Here is an 18,283-nt window from a genome sequence, read left to right on the forward strand (position 1 = left end):
AAATGATTCTGTGCACGCTAAAGTTTGATTCTTATTCAATTAGAGAGTAATTCTAAGCTTCCCACACTAGAATTGGTATGGAATCTTGTTTAAATGCGCATTCTGATTCAGCAGGTCCAGGATGAGGCCCAAGTTCAGAAATTCTAACAAATTCCTGTATGCATGAAGGCTAAGTCACTTCAGTCGTGTCCGACTCTTTGCAACGCTATGGACAGTAGCACCCGGGCTCCTCTGTCCATGGGACTCTCCAGGCAAAAATATTGGGAGTGGGTTGCCATGCCCTCCTCCACGGATCTTCCCGACCCAGGCATTGAACCCATGTCTCCTGTGTCTCCTACATTGGCAGGAGAGTTCTTTACCTCTAGCACCACCTGGGAAGCCCAAGAAATTCCCAAGTGATACTAACATTGATCCCCAGACTTAATGAGTAGACAGGAGCTAGAGAATCCTAACAAAACAAGGCCCTTACAACATGGTTCGGAATCCTTAAAGAAAGATTTGCAATTTAAAACTATGTATCTATTTCACAAAGGAAAACAATATTAAAGGTGTCTTACATCTTGATTTACACACATAAATTGTTCTAATGGACTTAGTGTGTCTGATGTCTTTTTAATCAAAAAGGTAACTAATGACCACCAGATTAAAATTCATTTTAAGCATAAGCAATCATAAGCTCAATGCTACTTCTTGGAGCTTTCTATAAATTTTCCCAAACTCATTTTTTAAAAGACTTTATGCTTGTCATGATTTTTCATTTTTAATTATTATTGATGATGTTATTGGTAGTAACATGTATAATATCACAGAGCCAAAATCAACTAAACTGACTTTTCAAATGTTTACATAAATAACATTGCTTAATGACTCTACTCAAGATTCAAAGGTAGGGAAGAGAGAAGGGGTTGATATGGAGAGAAACATTATTCACCTTTCTGGGGACACCATTGAGGTGAAGTTTTACCATGTACTTTCCACAAGGATTGTACTCTGGCTCACCATCCTTATTCTGAGGGTAAATTATGCTTTAGTAAAGGAAAGAAATGGTGAAATACCAACATTAATATTCAATATAAACTACTATGCAGAATATTAATTTTATTTAGACATATGCTATTGTCTTAGTAATTTTACGAAAATAAATGTAAGAATATTTGTCTATAACAGACCTGTAACAGAAAAAGAATTTCACCTCAAAGTTTTTATTTAATATAAACAAATGAAGACAGTATCTTAGGAGATCATACAGTAGGGCATACATTTCATAATATTCTGAAAAATGCTCATTTTTAATTATATCCTCTAATAAATTTTCTAGTAAGTGGATATATTTTAAACTAGTTAGAATAATCTACTATTGGCTCTAAAACATAAAGAGACCATTTCAGTTAACCACAACTAAGGAAACTATAACTCTGACACAGAGATAAAGTTAGCAGAGCACTGATAAAGTACACAGAATTATCTAGTGAGATACTTGTAGAAACTATCAGTATCAATTTTCTTTTTCAAACTGCATACTATTCATTTACATGCTCTGTTTATCCAAGATGGCAAATGACTTCAAACTAAGGTCTGTATCTATTTACCTTTCTTCTTTCAGGACTTAACATAACAAAAACAAGTCAGGAAAAGCAGTACAAAAAAATTATAATGCTTAATTTTTATAATGAATAGCTTTAAGCTAATAAAACTTCCAAAAATTGAAAGAAAAAGTATTTCATGGTAACATTTCAGTACACTGTTCTGGCCATCAAAAATGTTATATATGTTGTACTATATTACAGACCCATATAATGCTGTATTATATAATGTTTTATATTAATGTCTTATTTAACCCATTAAAAACATTATTTCAGTAAATGATATAAAAATTTGAGATATTTTCCAATAGATATGTTTTTGTGTGTTAAGTTTTCAAAATCAAAATGGATTTCAAAATCAAAATGGATTTCAAAATCCATTTTACACTTACAGCCTATCCAAATTCAGACTAGCTCATTTCAAGTATGTAATATCCACACGAGACTTGTGGCTACTATGTAGTAAGTCAAATTATAAATGTGATTTTAATCTGACCACTCATTTATTTCATTTATATTATTCTAACTATATGTGCATATGTTCTTAGATTGTCTTAGCAAATCCTTCCACATTCACAAACCATCTGCTTAACACACAAAGGCCGTAACATTCTAAGTGATATGTGCAGACAAACCCTAAGCTTCTAATTTCCAATTAAGAGACAATTCCATGAAAAGGGCTAAAGGGACAAATATAAAATCCTACCTGGTAATCAACTTCTTATTAAATCGTCTTTCATAAGCTGCACTGATAGCCAGTGATGCCACAAAAGAACAATCTGATACTATTGTCTGTTAATAAGAATTATTAATACATTCATTTACTCATGCAATTTCAACATTACCACAATATTTAAGCATTGCATCCAGAGTCTAACTTTTTATACTAAATATCTTGACTGCTGCTTGAACAGGAAAACAATAAAAGAGAAATGCCATAGTGCCAACTAACATATTTTGTTCATACAAATCCCCAGAAAAACAAGCATTTCAATTAAGTTACTTTAGAATAATTAAATATGCATGATGCATTCTTACATGAATAAAAGCATATTCAATTGAATTACACTTTTTAATGACAAAAAAATTACAGGCATTTTAAAAACGTTGGTTAATTACAATGACAAATTAAAATCAATACGCACATCAAAAAATTTGAATCACAGTATTTCAGGAGCATTATTTTCATACTAATGTGAAAAAATCTATGACTTCAGGGCTAATGTGTCATTAATAAAGTCTACAATCAAGTCACAGAGTTGTTCTACTGCCGAAGTGTTTTAAATAAGCCCAATACCTTTCTGTCTTTTCTATTTATTCTCTCATCAAACATAAAATTCAGATTCTCAGTTATTCTCATCTGCAAGCATATATCAATAGGGTGCACAAAAATCTATAACTGTTCAAGAGTTATATCTCAGTATGTCAAAGTCAAATGTAAGATGAATAATTTTTCCAATCATACTAATGTATCTGAATAAATAAAAACCTAAGAAAAAAGGCAAATGTATATTCAAATTACTTTAAGATGTTAGTTTTTCATATAAAATTATACAAAATAAATGTTTACCTGCTTTATGCTGAAACTAGACACAGTATAAATCATTGTAGGATTGTTGGTGAGGTCTTCTGGTCGTACCCATTTAGAAAATGTAGCTTTTTGTTTAGGTGATAATGGTAACTTGCCACATCTATCACTGAGATGATAATAAAAATTAAATAATAAAATTAACCTTAAAAAATGACTTAGAAACAAGAATAAATTTCCCAGAGAATTTTTTTTCGTATAGTGATCACAGCTATACAGCAAATTCTAAAAAAACTCTCTGGTCAAATTTGGTTCTTTACACTTGACCTTGAATTCAATCTGATCATCCAACCCAATTAAAAAAAAAAGTACACAGATAACTGACAACAGAAGAGCAACTAAACTCTTATATTTATTTTAAGAATATACTTTAAAAGTTAAATTGAGCATGGTTATATTCAAGAAATTCAGTTTCAATAAAATGGAGCCATTTGATTCATTCAAAAGAAGCACCAAAGCTATAGATCTTTATGTTGGCTCTTGACAAACTCATCTCTGCAGGACTAATAACGAGAATACCTAGTTACTCAGTAATACACAGGTGGCAACAGTGGTAAAGAATCTGCCTGCCAACGTAGGAGGAGATGCAAGAGACACGGGTTTGATACCTGGGTCAAGAATATCCCCTGGAATAGGAAATGGCAACCGACTCCAGTATTCTTGCCTGGAGCATTTCATGGACAGAGGGGCCTGGCAGGCTACAAATCCATGGCATCACAAAGAGTCAGACACGACTGAGCACGTACCCACACACGAAACATGTGCTAGGCATCACACAAAATATTTTACATATCTTATTCATTTAACCTTCAAAACGATTCCTTATTAGAGCAAATTTTTTAGAAAAAGTTTTAAGTGATCAAATAAGCTGTGACACTGTTGAGCTAAGACACAGAAGAAAGGGTATCTGATTCCTGGTCTTTGGTGTCAAATCCAGCATCTTATCCGTTACTCTCTACTCAAAATGTGTAGGGAATATATATGAAGTATTTCTCTATAATTAATGTACAGCACAAAAGTCTGCCATTCTTCAAAGTGCTTCTAGAGCAAGGGCAACAAATCTTTGGTTTTGAAAGATTTATAGGCTAATATAAGGTGAATGATTCGCAACCTGAAAAAAATATGTTTTTTTAAAAAACAGAATGTTGACAGACATTAGGAGAAAGAGGGTTTTGTGGTGATGTGTGATCTGAAAACTCCTGGCTGAAGTATTTTTTCTTTTTTTCCATTGGAAGGACACCTCTAAACCTTTAATAAGCCAGTATTTACTGGAAATCTCTTGGAGTATAATATGGTATACAACACTTCTCAAACTTTTTTGATGATCACCTCATACATCTCATAGAACCACTAGCAGTCTAGGCAGCATTTTGTACCTTTGTAGTAACAGGACCTGACTGGAAAGATACAGTGAGCTGAATGAATTTAGAAGAATTTAAGAACTGCCATCACAAAAGTTTGAGGAGAAAAAATAAGGCTGACTCAAATCTAAAATCACATTACTCAATATTATTAATCCACCATATGAATCATAATTCAGTAAATCCAAGACTCCTTAGTACTTGTTCTCTCAAAAGTCACCACTGAATTACCAAATTTAACGTTCATTTCTTAGAACTTTGAAATATTTAAAATACTTTATAATTTATAATACATGACAAGAAAAGAAAAAAAATTCGTCACCCAATCTTCCTAAAAAAGATTAAATAAAGCTCAACATTCAGAAAGCTAAGATCATGGCATCCAGTCCCATCACTTCATGGGAAATAGATGGGGAAACAGTGGAAACAGTGGCTGACTTTATTTTTGGGGGCTCCAAAATCACTGCAGATGGTGAGTGCAGCCATGGAATTAAAAGACACTTACTCCTTGGAAGGAAAGTTATGACCAACCTAGTCAGCATATTAAAAAGCAGAGATTACTTTGCCAACAAAGGTCCGTCTAGTCAAGGCTATGGTTTTTACAGTGGTCATGTACGGATGTGAGAGTTGGACTATAAAGAAAGCTGAGTGCCGAAGAATTGATGCTTTTGAACTGTGATGTTGGAGAAGACTCTTGAGAGTCCCTTGGACTGCAAGGAGATCCAACCAGTCCATCCTAAAGGAGATCAGTCCTGGGTGTTCATTGGAAGGACTGATGATGAAGCTGAAACTCCAATACTTTGGCCACCTCATGCGAAGAGCTGACTCATTGGAAAAGAGCCTAATGTTGGGAAGGATTGTGGACAGGAGGAGAAGGGGACGACAGAAGATGAGATGGCTGGATGGCATCACCGACTCAATGGACATGGGTTTGGGTGGACTCCGGGAGTTGGTGATGGACAGGGAGGCCTGGCGTGCTGCAGTCCATGGGGTCACAGAGAGTCGGACACGCCTGAGTGACTGAGCTGAACTGGACTGAGTCTTTCTAACCAAACATTCATACACTGGGGAGCTTTTTGCCATCAGTCTGCTATCTTTGAATTTTAAAATGTTTACTGTCACTATTTCTTCTGATTATTCTCACTGTAAAATAACCCAGAAAACAAGAAAGGAAAAATCTTGCCAGTTACAGCATTTAATTTTACTTGATTTTTCTTAAAATTTAACTAACTTGGTAAGTAGTCACTGAGCACCGCCACGCGGGACACCGTGTAGGCGTGCACTCTCTGTCCTCACGGCGCTCAGGGTCCCACGTGCAGGACAAGCAGAGAGCACGGGGTCAAACACAACGTAAAATCCCAGCTTTGCCAAGGGCACAGTAATTAGAGGAGCTACATTTTAACAACTTTGGTAAGACAGTTATATTTTTGTTTGGATAGTTATAAGACAGTTATATTTTTAATTACAGTGTAAGCATTTTCCTGTGTTACTTAATTTTTTGAAAACTTGATTGTTCATGAGTGTATAAAATTCTTTCTAGGGACATTCTGTTGTATGAGCACTAAAAATATGATTTATCTTCATCTGTTACACAAAGATTGGAACTACAAGTTTATATCTCTACTTGGATATTGCCATTTAAGAGCATCCTAGAATAATTGATTTACATTTTCATAAGTATAATAATATTGCTAACTATCTTTTATATAAATCTTTGACTAGATCTGTAAATACTTTTTAAAATTGGTTTCTTGAAGTAAAATCACAGGTCAAACGTTTTTAAAGTATTGAAATGTACAGCTAAATTATATAACTTAGTATTCTGCAAGATAGTTATTTCCTAACAGTTAATTCTTATTACAAAGTGCTTTCTATAGAACAAGCACCACTATAAGTGCTTTACATTTCATTAACTCATTTAATCATCACAGTAACACCAGAAGGTGGATTCTGTTATTACTTTAAAGTCTGAAGCAGTTTAGAAAGTTTGCATGGTGTCACACAGGATACGACACTGGACAGCATGGGTCTGGAATCTGTGCCCTTAATGTTAGTGCTATAAGCATCTTCAGTTCAGTTCAGTTCAGTCGCTCAGTCACGTCAGACTCTCTGTGACCCCTGAATCGCAGCACACCAGGCCTCCCTGTCCATCACCAACTCCCGGAGTCCACCCGAACCCATGTCCATCGAGTCGGTGATGCCATCCAACCATCTCATCCTCTGTCGTCTCCTTCTCCTTCTGCCCCCAATCCCTCCCAGCATCAGGGTCTTTTCCAATGAGTCAACTCTTCGCATGAGGTGGCCAAAGTATTGGAGTTTCAGCTTCATCATCAGTCCTTCCAATGAACACCCAGGACTGATCTCCTTTAGGATGGACTGGTTGGATCTCCTTGCAGTCCAAGGGACTCTCAAGAGTCTTCAACACCACAGTTCAAAAGCATCAATTCTTTGGTACTCAGCTTTCTTTATAGTCCAACTCTCACATCCATACATGACCACCGGAAAAACCATAGCCTTGACTAGACGGACCTTTGTTGGCAAAGCAATGTCTCTGCTTTTTAATATGCTGCCTAGGTTGGTCGTAACTTTCCTTCCAAGGAGTAAGTGTCTTTTAATTTGATGGCTTCAATCGCCATCTGCAGTGATTTTGGAGCCCCCAAAAATAAAGTCTGACACTGTTTCCACTGTTTCCCCATCTATTTGCCATGAAGTGATGGGATCAGATGCCATGATCTTAAGTTTTCTGAATGTTGAGCTTTAAGCCAACTTTTTCACTCTCCTCTTTCACTTTCATCAAGAGGCTTTTTAGTTTCTCTTCACTTTCTGCCATAAGGGTGGTGTCATCTGCATATGAGCATTTCCTAGATTCAGATTAACCACTAGCATCACATAGGTGCCTGAGTGAAAACATTATGCTGGTAACTTACTGGCCTTGAGATGTCTACCTTCTGCCCATCCAAGAACAACAAACACTAGAAGTGTGAGAGCAGGTCTTCTGTTTTTATAGTCTTTATGTATTCTGTACACAATAAGCATTTAATTCCCTGATGCTTTCTTATAATAAATATGCTGATGGCAGAAATTTTAAAAAATAAAAATGTTTTAAAAAGTAAACCACCTAATTTTGCTACTTAGAGATAAACATTGTAAACATTTTGATGTATCACTTTACATCATCTCATTCTTTATATGTATAAATACATAAAAAAATAAAATTTGGATATCATGTATTTATAATTTTCTATCTTTTAAAATTTTTATATATTACAAACATTTCCCCTATATTTTTCAGAGTTATTTTTTTATGGCTAGCATAGTATGTAACAGAATAATATGAATATGCCATTATTCAATCACTCCGATATTACTGGATACCAAGTTTGTTTCAATAATTTTTTGCTGTAACAACACTCTGATAAGTGCTCTTATGATAGACATCTTTGGCCCAATTTTAATTTCCTTAGGACGACTAGAACCTGGGAGTCCTGAAACAATGATTTTAGGGTTCTTGACATAAGCTGCCACTGTCCTGAAAGGCTATGCTAACACTTTCATAATGAACCCTGTTTCTGAACTGGATCTTCTTAGTAAACAACAATCCTGTCATTGTTCTCCACCTTTCCATTCAATGCCTTGGCTGACTTGCATTTCTGTGTGATCCAACCCAAACTGGACAAATATTTACTCACTGCTTACTTCTCTGGTACTAGGTACTGTGTTAGACACTATGAGCATGACCTTAGACTAAAGAAGACCCACAAGTCCTGTCCCCAGGAAAAGGTCAGAGGCACTCTTGCCACGTTGTCCCACCTCCTTCCCTGAGCTTCATCGCTTTTCCAATCAGAATTTTTATTACAAATTTTAATTTCAAGGCTATGGATTTAATTAGACTTCAGCAGATGGGAAAAGTACTGAAAAATTATGAAATTAATTTTGAAAAGTAAGAATTGCAATAGTGCTTACTTACCAGAAAGGCATTGGATAAGCAAAACGTTCCCTCAGATCAATGCTCATGAAAGGAACATATTCAATACCATTTATTTTTGATGTTGTCCTATAAAAAATAAGAAAAAAATCCAAAGTAAATGCTCAAGTCAACCTTAATCACCAATTTTATTTAAACTGCTTAAAATTTAAATGACAAGGTATGCTATTGTAATAAAATTAAACTGATAATCTCATGTAATGTTGATAACTTTATTTGAACAAAATTTTCATGAAATAGTTGTATACCAAAAAAAATTAATCCAATTTAATCCCAAAGTTATTCTTTTGAGACTACCATCCTTTACAACAAAACAACTGTTTCAAAATAGGCTTACACCAGAGGCAATGAAACTGTCCCCAGGACACAAAGCGAATTGTATCCTCAGCCTAAGGAAAGAAAGCAATTGCTTAGTTGCTTAATTATTTGAGGATTCGAAGGATTCTTGGAAATAAATTCTTTATATTTTCTGGTTATGAGACTAAGGAATGGGTAGTGACGAAGAAAGAGGCACAGATAACAGTTAGGGCCTCTTGACAAATTTAAGAAATGTGGCTTGTAGTAGCTTTGTATATTCTCTTCCTATTTTGTGTCACACGTTTATTTGTACATATTAGCTATTTCCTTCAGTTCCTTCCCCGCATTTTATTCAGGAGGAGTGGCAGAGTAACTTCACAATTTAGCCTCCAGGTAACAATATACAGTGAGACTGTGAATTTGAGGGCTAATTAACACGTGAATATAACATTTGTGTGTATTCCCATCTGGAGATGGAGAGAGCTTTTGACTTGTGTGAAGGACAGCTGCGTCCTGTTAGTAGAAACTCAGAGCTGTTCTGTAGTAGTGTGGAATTTCAAAGGTGTGTAGAAGGGAACAAGTGGACGCTGAGTAGCCAAAGTGCTGTACAGTTATTAACTGTACAGGTCCAAAACCACTCTTTTTCTCCTGCTTTGTGTTGTGTGGTTTCATAAGCATTTTTTTCTAGGCAGGCAGCGCCACTTTTTCTAGAAGCAGAATTAAAATCTTCAGCAGGAAAAGAGAGAAACGCCCTCAGGCGGCTGCTATAGAGGAAGGAACCATTCCACAACTGCAGGAAATTAACAGAAAGAGCAACTTTATAGCACACACCGCTCTAAGCTGGCTGATTTTCAGAGCCCAAGTGAGGAGCAGCCGCGCTGGCTCAGGATGCAAGCAAAGAGTCCCACAATCTTGTTCTTTTGCATTTTTAATATCCCCTGAAGCTGCTTCCAGACACTGAGTTGGCTTCCCAGCCCAGGGGCTGGCAAGCTATTTCTAAAAGTAAAGGGCCAGACAGTATAAGTTTTGGCTTTGCAATGAGGTCTATCACATATCCTGGCTCTTTCTGCTTTCTTTTTTGCAACCCTTTTAAGAAATATACAAAGGCATTCAAAGCTTAAGGCTGCCCTTTGCTGACTGGCCTGCCATAGTTCTACTCTGCCCCATAAAATTATTCAACTTTGAAGAGTGTTAAGATTTTCAGAAAAAAAAAAACAAAACATCTAGAGGAAATGCAAATACTAAAATACATTAGAACAGATTTCAAATATTTCAAGTTGTGACTGTGTGACAATTTATAGTTACATGATAATAGCATGACACATTACAACAAAGATGTATGACTCATCAAACCTAACGAGCATAACCTTATCTGCACTGATGTTAACAAAATTGTTCATCACAACAAAGCATAAACCGACTTACCTGAGAACTTCTATTTCTTCTGCTGTGTATCTCTGCCCCTGTGCGTCACATGACTGCGGACTTATAAACGGCTGAGGTCTTTCAAGGAAGGGATTAGTTCCTAGTGGAAAGTGTGCTCTCGTTGGAGGTGGCTTTGGCTTTATATTTGTTGCCTTGATTTTGCATGACGGCTTCGTTAAAGGCTCACTCAATGCTTCTGCTCTATAATAGAGGTACAAAAACACCATTCTAGTTTTTCTCCTCACATTTAAGCTTTTCGGCACACAGTACTTACTTTGAGAACAGTCAAGCATCCCTAAGGTAAAATTACTATCTAAAATTCTTACATTCTAGTCAATAGTTCACTACTTAAGCTACTCCCAGAGGTAAGGTATTTTTGCAAACATTTTACTGAAACAGTAATTTAGCACTTACAGCATTATCAGATCCTACGAAAGGCAAGGGGCCTATATGAATGTAGAGAACACAATCCCTACTCTCAAGGTACCCCTAGGTTTGCAGGGAAAGTCAGTTGCATCAAAAGTGGGACATGAGGCTGGACGCGTTCCATGCAGGTGAATGCACAGCAGAAGTTACTGACTTAATGCAGGGAAGAGGGTAAGTGAGGGAGCGTTTTTCCAAACTGACATTTGAGCTGTACTTGGCGTTGAGCTCTGAGTCGACCTGGGGAGCTAGGAAGGGTTCTAAGTAGAGAGAAGAGCGTGAGCAAACGCGCACATCTGTGAAACAGTGGAGTGAGTTACTGTGATTTCAGAAGAATGTAGGGAGCCCCTGTGAGAAGGGCACAAGCGAGGCAGCAGGAGACGAGGCCAGGGGCAGGGACGGATCACGGAAGACCTCGCTTGGTATGTAAGAGCTTTTGGACTTTGCCCTGTCAGAGAACTGACAAGCTAAAAAACAGAAGTTTTTAATCTGAGGTCCTTATATGCGATTTAGCAGTCTTGTTAACACTCTGAAACGGTATGCAGATAAAATGTCATGCTATCTTCTCCCTAGAGTGTATCCATTCTTCTGAACTAGTCCTCACAGGAAGCGTTCGTGACTGAACATGTCCCTGTGCTGAGGGCGCACCCAGAGAATACGAGATGAATTACCCACAGAGGCAGCAGGGGCCATCCATGATTCTGACTGGTGACAGACATCAAAAGGGAGAAGCTAACGATATGTCAAGTGCCCACAGCTTCATGAATTTAGAGAAACAAATGATGCTAGATGATAGCAATGAAAAGGAGGGGTGACCCCTATATCTCAATGCAAAAGAAGGGCTGGGGGTATCACAGCTCCCTAGTCTGAGCCTCAGAAGGAGGTACTGTACTAATTCATGCTGTAACTATAAATGCCACTCCACTCTTTTCCTTTGTCTATAATGCTTTGTACAAGAGGTACAATCCTCTTGTGCAAATACACTCATTATCTCAACAAATGCCTGTTGAGCACATACTGGATGTCTGGCAGTCTGCTAGGTGCTTGGTTACAGCAAGGAACAAAGACAAAATTCTCTGCCCTCACAGAGCTTCTATTTGGAGGACAGGGGTTAGGAAAGACACACACATTGTTAACAAATATGATAAACTGATCAATTTTATATACCTTAGAAAATAGTAAAGAGTTATGGGAAAGAATATTACAACAGAGGAAACAGGATGGAAGTACCAGTGGAGATTTCAATTTTACACAAAAAGCCAAGCACAGGCCTTATTGAAAAGTTGACATTCGAGCAGAGTTAAGGGAGCCTCACGCACATATGATGTGGGGTATGTGATGATGTGAGGTATGTGAATAGCTGGCTCATTCTCAACGTCTCCATTTCTAGTAGTGGCTTTGGAGGGCTCTCACAAGCTTTCTCTTTGGAAGTTTCATATTACACAACACAAGGGAAGTCTTCCGTTTTAAATACCATAACCATCTTTGTTTTAGACACAACAAAAACTAAGTGAAACGTTTCTTGACTGATTTGCTACTTTTTGAGTTTAAAGCAGGGATGAGGACACAGAGATGAATTAGCTCTCTGTTCCCCTAAGGAGTTTACCATCTAATAAGCCAAAATGACAGGGAAAAAAAACAGCAGGGAACTAGGGAGGAGCAAATTCACTCAGAGAAAGAAGGCAGACTTGCTCTGGATGTCAGGTTACCACGAGCTCCACCATACATTCGGATAAACACGTCACACTGAAGTTACACCGTACAGTGTGGGGACCAAAGCTGAGGAGCCAAACTCACCTGTCTAGTGCCTGCCGAGCCAGCTGCTTCAGCTTATTTTGCAGAGTTTTATCAGCAGTTTCATAAGACTTAAGAAAAAGAGACAGACATTCTAAAGCATAAGTATTAATCTGCTTGATCCATGATATTTCTAAGCAAGAAAAAAAACTTACAATGCACATTACACTTCTAAAAATTATGAGAATAAACCAGCACACTTTATTTTTATCCTTAAAGGTATCACTTAAAATTGTGTTGAAACTCATCACTGAGGTAAACCCCAAGACCACTTAATGTGGACGGGTGGTAAGTGGGACACGACTGAAAAATCACGGTGCTGCAGAAGGCTGGGCAGCAGGAGCCCCAGCAGGGCAGGGTTACTGTACTAAGTGAAACAGGCCAGGAGAAGACCTTAGGACTCCACTTATACGTGGAGTCCAAAAGCAAAACAAATAAACAAAATAAACCAAATGCACAGACACAGAGAGGAGATTAGTGGATTCCAGAGGGGAAGGGGAAGGAAGCTGGGGACGGGCAAAATAGGTGAAGGGGGTCAACTGCGTGGGACAGAAGGTAACCAGACTTGCAGTGGTTATCACTCTGCTGTGTGCGCAGATGTCGAATTATAATGCGGCACTGTACATAATTAAAACTGAAAACCCCCAGCACTTACCAGCAGTCTCAGGTACCTACAGAAATGAGGCTAGATGGTTCTTCTGGATAAGAGACCTGGGACAAACAGCCGGCCCTCGGAACAGTTCTAACAACCCCACTCTCCACTACCTCACACCCTCCTATCACTGCACTGCTTGCTCTTAAGCACTAGATGACCCTTAGAGCTGACTGCTTCTCCTTGGGAAGCAGTAAAAACCAGTCACCACACAGACTCCACACTGTAAATTAACAAAACCACTAATGATTTCTTAGTGTATGAAACTGTATAAAAGGGGGAAGAGTTTTATTTATTTTTTTTTATGACGAACCAAATTTTTTCCCTTTTTAAAAAAAGTTGTAGTTGATTTACAATAGTTTCAGGTGTAGAATAGACTGATTCAGCTATATATATACATATATTCATTTTTTTTCAAATGCTTTTCCATTATAGATTATTGTAAGATATTGATCTAGTTCCCTGTGCTACACAGTAGGGTCTCTGTTGTTATCTATCTCATGTACAGTAATGTGTATATGTTAATCCCAAACTCCTAATTCATCCCTTTCACAGGAACTTTATTTTAAATTCACAGATTGTGATGAATTCTTCCTGTAATGTTAATTTTGGTTACAGGAGTATAATATGGTCAAAAATGCTACCTGTAATTTAAAAAACAATTGCCAAGTGATTCAATTAACACTGTCAAATTTTTAACAAGGTGTTAAAAATCCATTATTAATTCTACTCTTCAATAGCTTTTTTTAAAACTTATTTTTGTATTGGGGTATAGCCAATTAACAATGTTGTGATAGTTTCATGTGGAAGTCTTGGGGCTCAGCCACATATATACATATCCCGTTATCTTTTAATGAGGAGTAACTTAAGTTACATGTATAATAATAGGTTTTTTTTTTTTTTAACGAATTTGTTACATAAAATTCACTAGTATGGGGAGAAATTTCTTAGGACAATTCCACCAAACTTAACTTGTAAGTATTATTATACATACGGTTTTCAGACAGAGATCTACAGCTTCTGTATACAGTTCTATAGCATCTTCAACATTCCCTTTTTCATCTTCATCAAAAGCTTGTGTCACGAGGAAATGGGCACGCTCTAAGTCCAACTGATGTTTTGATTTCAAAGGATCCGCACTCTTTGACTGAACTAGGATCAGAAAAAAGCCACATACCTATATATACATCCAGGGAATAACCTGTCATTTTAATACACTCTTTACCAAAATTCTGTAATCCTTCATGTAAAAAACTTAGCAAGGTAAAAAAAGAAATCTTTAAATTTTCCCTGAACTCCTCTCTGTCCCTACTAACACTTTTCATCATTTAAAAAAATAAAATGAAAATTAGCATTCTCCCACAAAAAACAAGACTGAAACTTAGAAAACACTAAATCTAAATAAACTCAGTCATGCTCTAAAGTAATTTTTTTTATACAGACAATAATTATATAATCTACTAGGCCTTGATGATAAAATTGATGCTGTTTCCTATTCATCAGGGTACAGAATAAGCTATATTTTTATTGCTGTTCGACATAAGTACTTCTGTTTGTTCTTAATATAAAGATACATATCCATAAGAGACTTTCATCTAGAATATATAAAGATCTCTTACAATTCAACAATAAAAAGACAAATCCAATTTAAAATGGGTGTTGTGGTAATCTCATCAACTTGTGTCAATTCGACTGGCTCACAGGTTACCCAGTTGTTTAGCTAAGCAAGATTTCTGGGTAGCCTACGAGGATGCTTCTGAATGAAATGAGCATTTTGAATTGGTACTGAAAGCAGACTGCCCTCCCCAGTGTGGGTGGGCATCATCTCACCCACTGTGGGCCTGAACTGAGCAAAAGGCAGAGCGGGAGAACCTGCCCTTACTGCGGGACTGCTGGAGCCGACACACTGGTCTTCCCCGGCCCTTGGACTGCAACTCACACCACCAGGTCCCCTGCTTCTCAGGTCTTTGGACTTAGACTGAACCACACCACTGGCTTTCCTGGGTCTCCAACTTGCAGAGGGTAGACAGTGGGACGTCTTAGCCTCCATAACTGCATGAGCCAATTTCTCATAATAAATCTCCTTATGTACACCCTACTGGTTCTGTTTCTCTGGAGAACCCTGACGTATATCATGGGTAAAGAATCTGTACAGTCATTTCTCCAAAGTAGATATTCAAATGGCCAACTGGCACATGAAAAGATCATCATCTGCCATCAGGGAAATGAATACCAAAACCACAATCAGATGCCATTTTATCCCCACAATGGTGGCTAAAATAAGACAGAAAATAACAAGTGTTGATAAGGATGTGAAGGAACTAGAACATTGCTGATATAACTGTAAAATGGTATAGCCACTGTGGAAAACAGTTTAGCAGTTCCTCAAAATTAGACATAAAGCTACCGTGTGTGTGCATGCATGCTCAGTCGCTTCAGACATGTACAACTCTTTGCGACCTTATGGACTGTAAGCTGCCAGGCTCCTCTGTCCATGGGATTCTACAGGCAAGAATACTGCAGTGGGTTGCCATGCCCTCTTCCAGGGGATCTTCCCGACCCAGCAATCAAACCTGGGTCTTCTGCAGCGCCAGTGGATTCTTTACCACTGAGCCACTGATATGTCCAAAGCTACCATGTGACCTAGCAATTCTACTTTTGGGTAGAATTCTACTTCTGGGTTTCAAGAGAACTGAAAACGTATGTCCACACAAAAACAGCATTACTCACAACAGACAAAAGGTGGAAGCAAGCCAACATCCACCAAGTGATGACTAGATAAATAAAACGTGGTATATTAATACAATGAAATATTATTCAACATAAAAAGAAAGGAGACACTGATACATGCTACCACAAGGATAAATGTGAAAAATATTATGCTAAATGAAAGAAGCCAGACACAAAAGGCCACATACTGGATGACTCCATTTACAACAAATATCTAGAATTGGCAAATCCATGGAAACAGAAAATAGATTAGTAGGATTAAAGATGAGCAGGATTAGTGGCTGCTAGGGCCTAGGGGGAAATAGATGGTTAGATAGCATCACTGACTCAATAAACATGAATTTGAAAACTCCAGGAGATAGTGAAAGACAGGGAAGCCTAGCATGCTGCAGTCCGCAGGGCTGCAAAGAGTTGGACACGAGTGACAAATTGAGCAGCGACACCAGGGGGATGGGAGGAATGGGGCGTGACTACTAAAGGCTAAGAGGTTTCTTTTAGGGTGAGGAAAATGTTCTGCAGTTAGATAGTGGTGATGGTTGTACAACTCTGGGAATACACTAAAAACCACCGAACTGTACACTATAAAAAGCTGAATTTTATGATGTGTGAATTATATCTCAATAAATGTTTTTTCAAAAAGCTTTAGATTTTGTCTCAAAATTGTGCTTGATCTTTTAAAAAAAACTATAACCCTCAGTAACACCTCTCTGAACCATGTATGGCGCTTTGTTTCGCTGACAAGTTTTTATTCTTCAAGAGATTAGGGCTGTCTCATTCTGTGCCTGAGAATCATATAAACATCACATTTATAAATTTAAAAACTTCATTTACTTAGCAAGGAAAATGAAGTGTCTCTGAATTCCATGGTATTTTGAATATATGGATCAGTATAAACTTGTATCAAGTGAGAGCTTGACACATAAGCAGTTTAGTTTTCAGTGCATGCAGTTTCTGGGCACTGTCTTAAAAGGAAATACTGTGTCTGTAAGGGGACTGTCATAACGAGAAACCCAACAATTAAATCTACTTTATCTTAACTATAAGCTGGTTGGTAACTGCTCCTATCTGTTCAGAGTAAGTGGTGGAAAGTAGCACAAAGTCTGTCAGAGAAGGCTGAATAAGACCTCTCTAAGTTTGTAGCTTTATTAGATAGCCACAGGGGGAAAAAAGGTCAAAAAAGAGTCCTCAATGACATGAATACATTCTTGAAACAAAATATCGACAGATGATCATTTTCTTTCCTATCATGTAAACAACAGATTTTGCCAAGAACCCACCTACTTCTAACAGAACTATGAACATTAAGCCTGGGAACTTGTGCCACAGCATTTGCCATGCTGTTTACAAAATTAAATACAGGTTGTCCCAGGTCTCTGCTTACATGTCACTTTCCCAAGATACTGCTGGCAAACTCTCTAAAATAAGAGTTTAACTAAGGTCTTGAGGTTGAGGCTACTGATACGGTAAAGACTATGAACCCACTGCTGAAGTCTTTAGACACTGAAGGGAAAAGAGTCATTTAATTTTAATAGCAGGAGAGGGCATGTGACAGCTATTTAAAGCCAGATTTTAACAGGATTTTAATCCCGATTCTGCCAATGATACACTGTTTGAATGTCCATTTCTGGGAAATTAGGATATCACCTTACATGACCTCTGAGGTTCTTCTTCACAGATCACTTATTTTCATATTATGATTTTCAAAGATGTGATTACCAAAAGAGGAATGAGCAACAAACAAGTGAAGATCAAGAATCAAAGATGAAAACAAAAAGGAAAGAGAAACATGAGGGAAAAGTAAGATGGGATAGGAAAGAAGAAAAAAAAAAAATAGTGACATGGTTAGTCTTTACCAACCTGCTGAATGTAAAGCCTGCACTCTTTCCAGATACTCATTTATTTTCTCTTGAATATGTTCTAGACTTGATCCTGCCATCTCAGCATAAATCAAAGCTTGTGCAGCTTCCTAAAAATAAAAAAAAGAATTCAAAGGAATCTAACAGATGAATTATAATTTGAATTTTCTTTACTGCTTTCTAACTCATGGTTGGGTTTCTATGAATGATAAAACAAGAATGTCTTTAAGATACTAGAAATTTTTTTCATACGTTAAGTGAATAATATAGTCCTTTACTTCTTCTTTCAGTTCTCGATACTCTCAATTTTCTCAGACTGTTGAAAATTTACAAAGTCAAATAGAAGGGGTTGATTTTAAACATTTTCTTAGAATAACTGTGATTTATGTTGTTTTCCTTTTTCTCAATGCAGTAGGTCAGACAAAACTACATACTGTGAAAAGGTGATCTGAGTCCTGAAAGCATTAGAACAGACAATACTCATAAATATCAACAAAAGATTATAAAGGTTAATTGTCTCTTTGTGAAAGAAAAGTTTTTTCTCCAAAGAAAACACTGTCAAAGGGGGAGACATTTTAAGGCAGATTTC

The 18,283-nt window shown here is 37.2% G+C and overlaps 1 protein-coding gene across 2 annotated transcripts in view; it reads right to left on the reverse strand.

The window, feature by feature from the left end:
• Positions 1-18,283, reverse strand: part of CAPN7 (calpain 7) — a 46,093-nt gene that overhangs the window by 25,783 nt on the left and 2,027 nt on the right. For both annotated transcript variants that reach the window (XM_043875309.1, XM_043875308.1), the window contains exons 2-9: positions 17,696-17,804; positions 14,103-14,260; positions 12,460-12,527; positions 10,240-10,440; positions 8,500-8,586; positions 3,154-3,280; positions 2,290-2,375; positions 932-1,025 (exon numbers count right to left, since the gene is read on the reverse strand). In XM_043875309.1, coding sequence (XP_043731244.1) covers positions 932-1,025; positions 2,290-2,375; positions 3,154-3,280; positions 8,500-8,586; positions 10,240-10,440; positions 12,460-12,527; positions 14,103-14,260; positions 17,696-17,804 — 930 coding nt within the window. The remainder of the gene's footprint in view (positions 1-931; positions 1,026-2,289; positions 2,376-3,153; positions 3,281-8,499; positions 8,587-10,239; positions 10,441-12,459; positions 12,528-14,102; positions 14,261-17,695; positions 17,805-18,283) is intronic.

This window comes from Cervus elaphus, chromosome 19 (genome assembly GCF_910594005.1).
Source record: "Cervus elaphus chromosome 19, mCerEla1.1, whole genome shotgun sequence".
Lineage (NCBI taxonomy): Eukaryota > Metazoa > Chordata > Mammalia > Artiodactyla > Cervidae > Cervus > Cervus elaphus.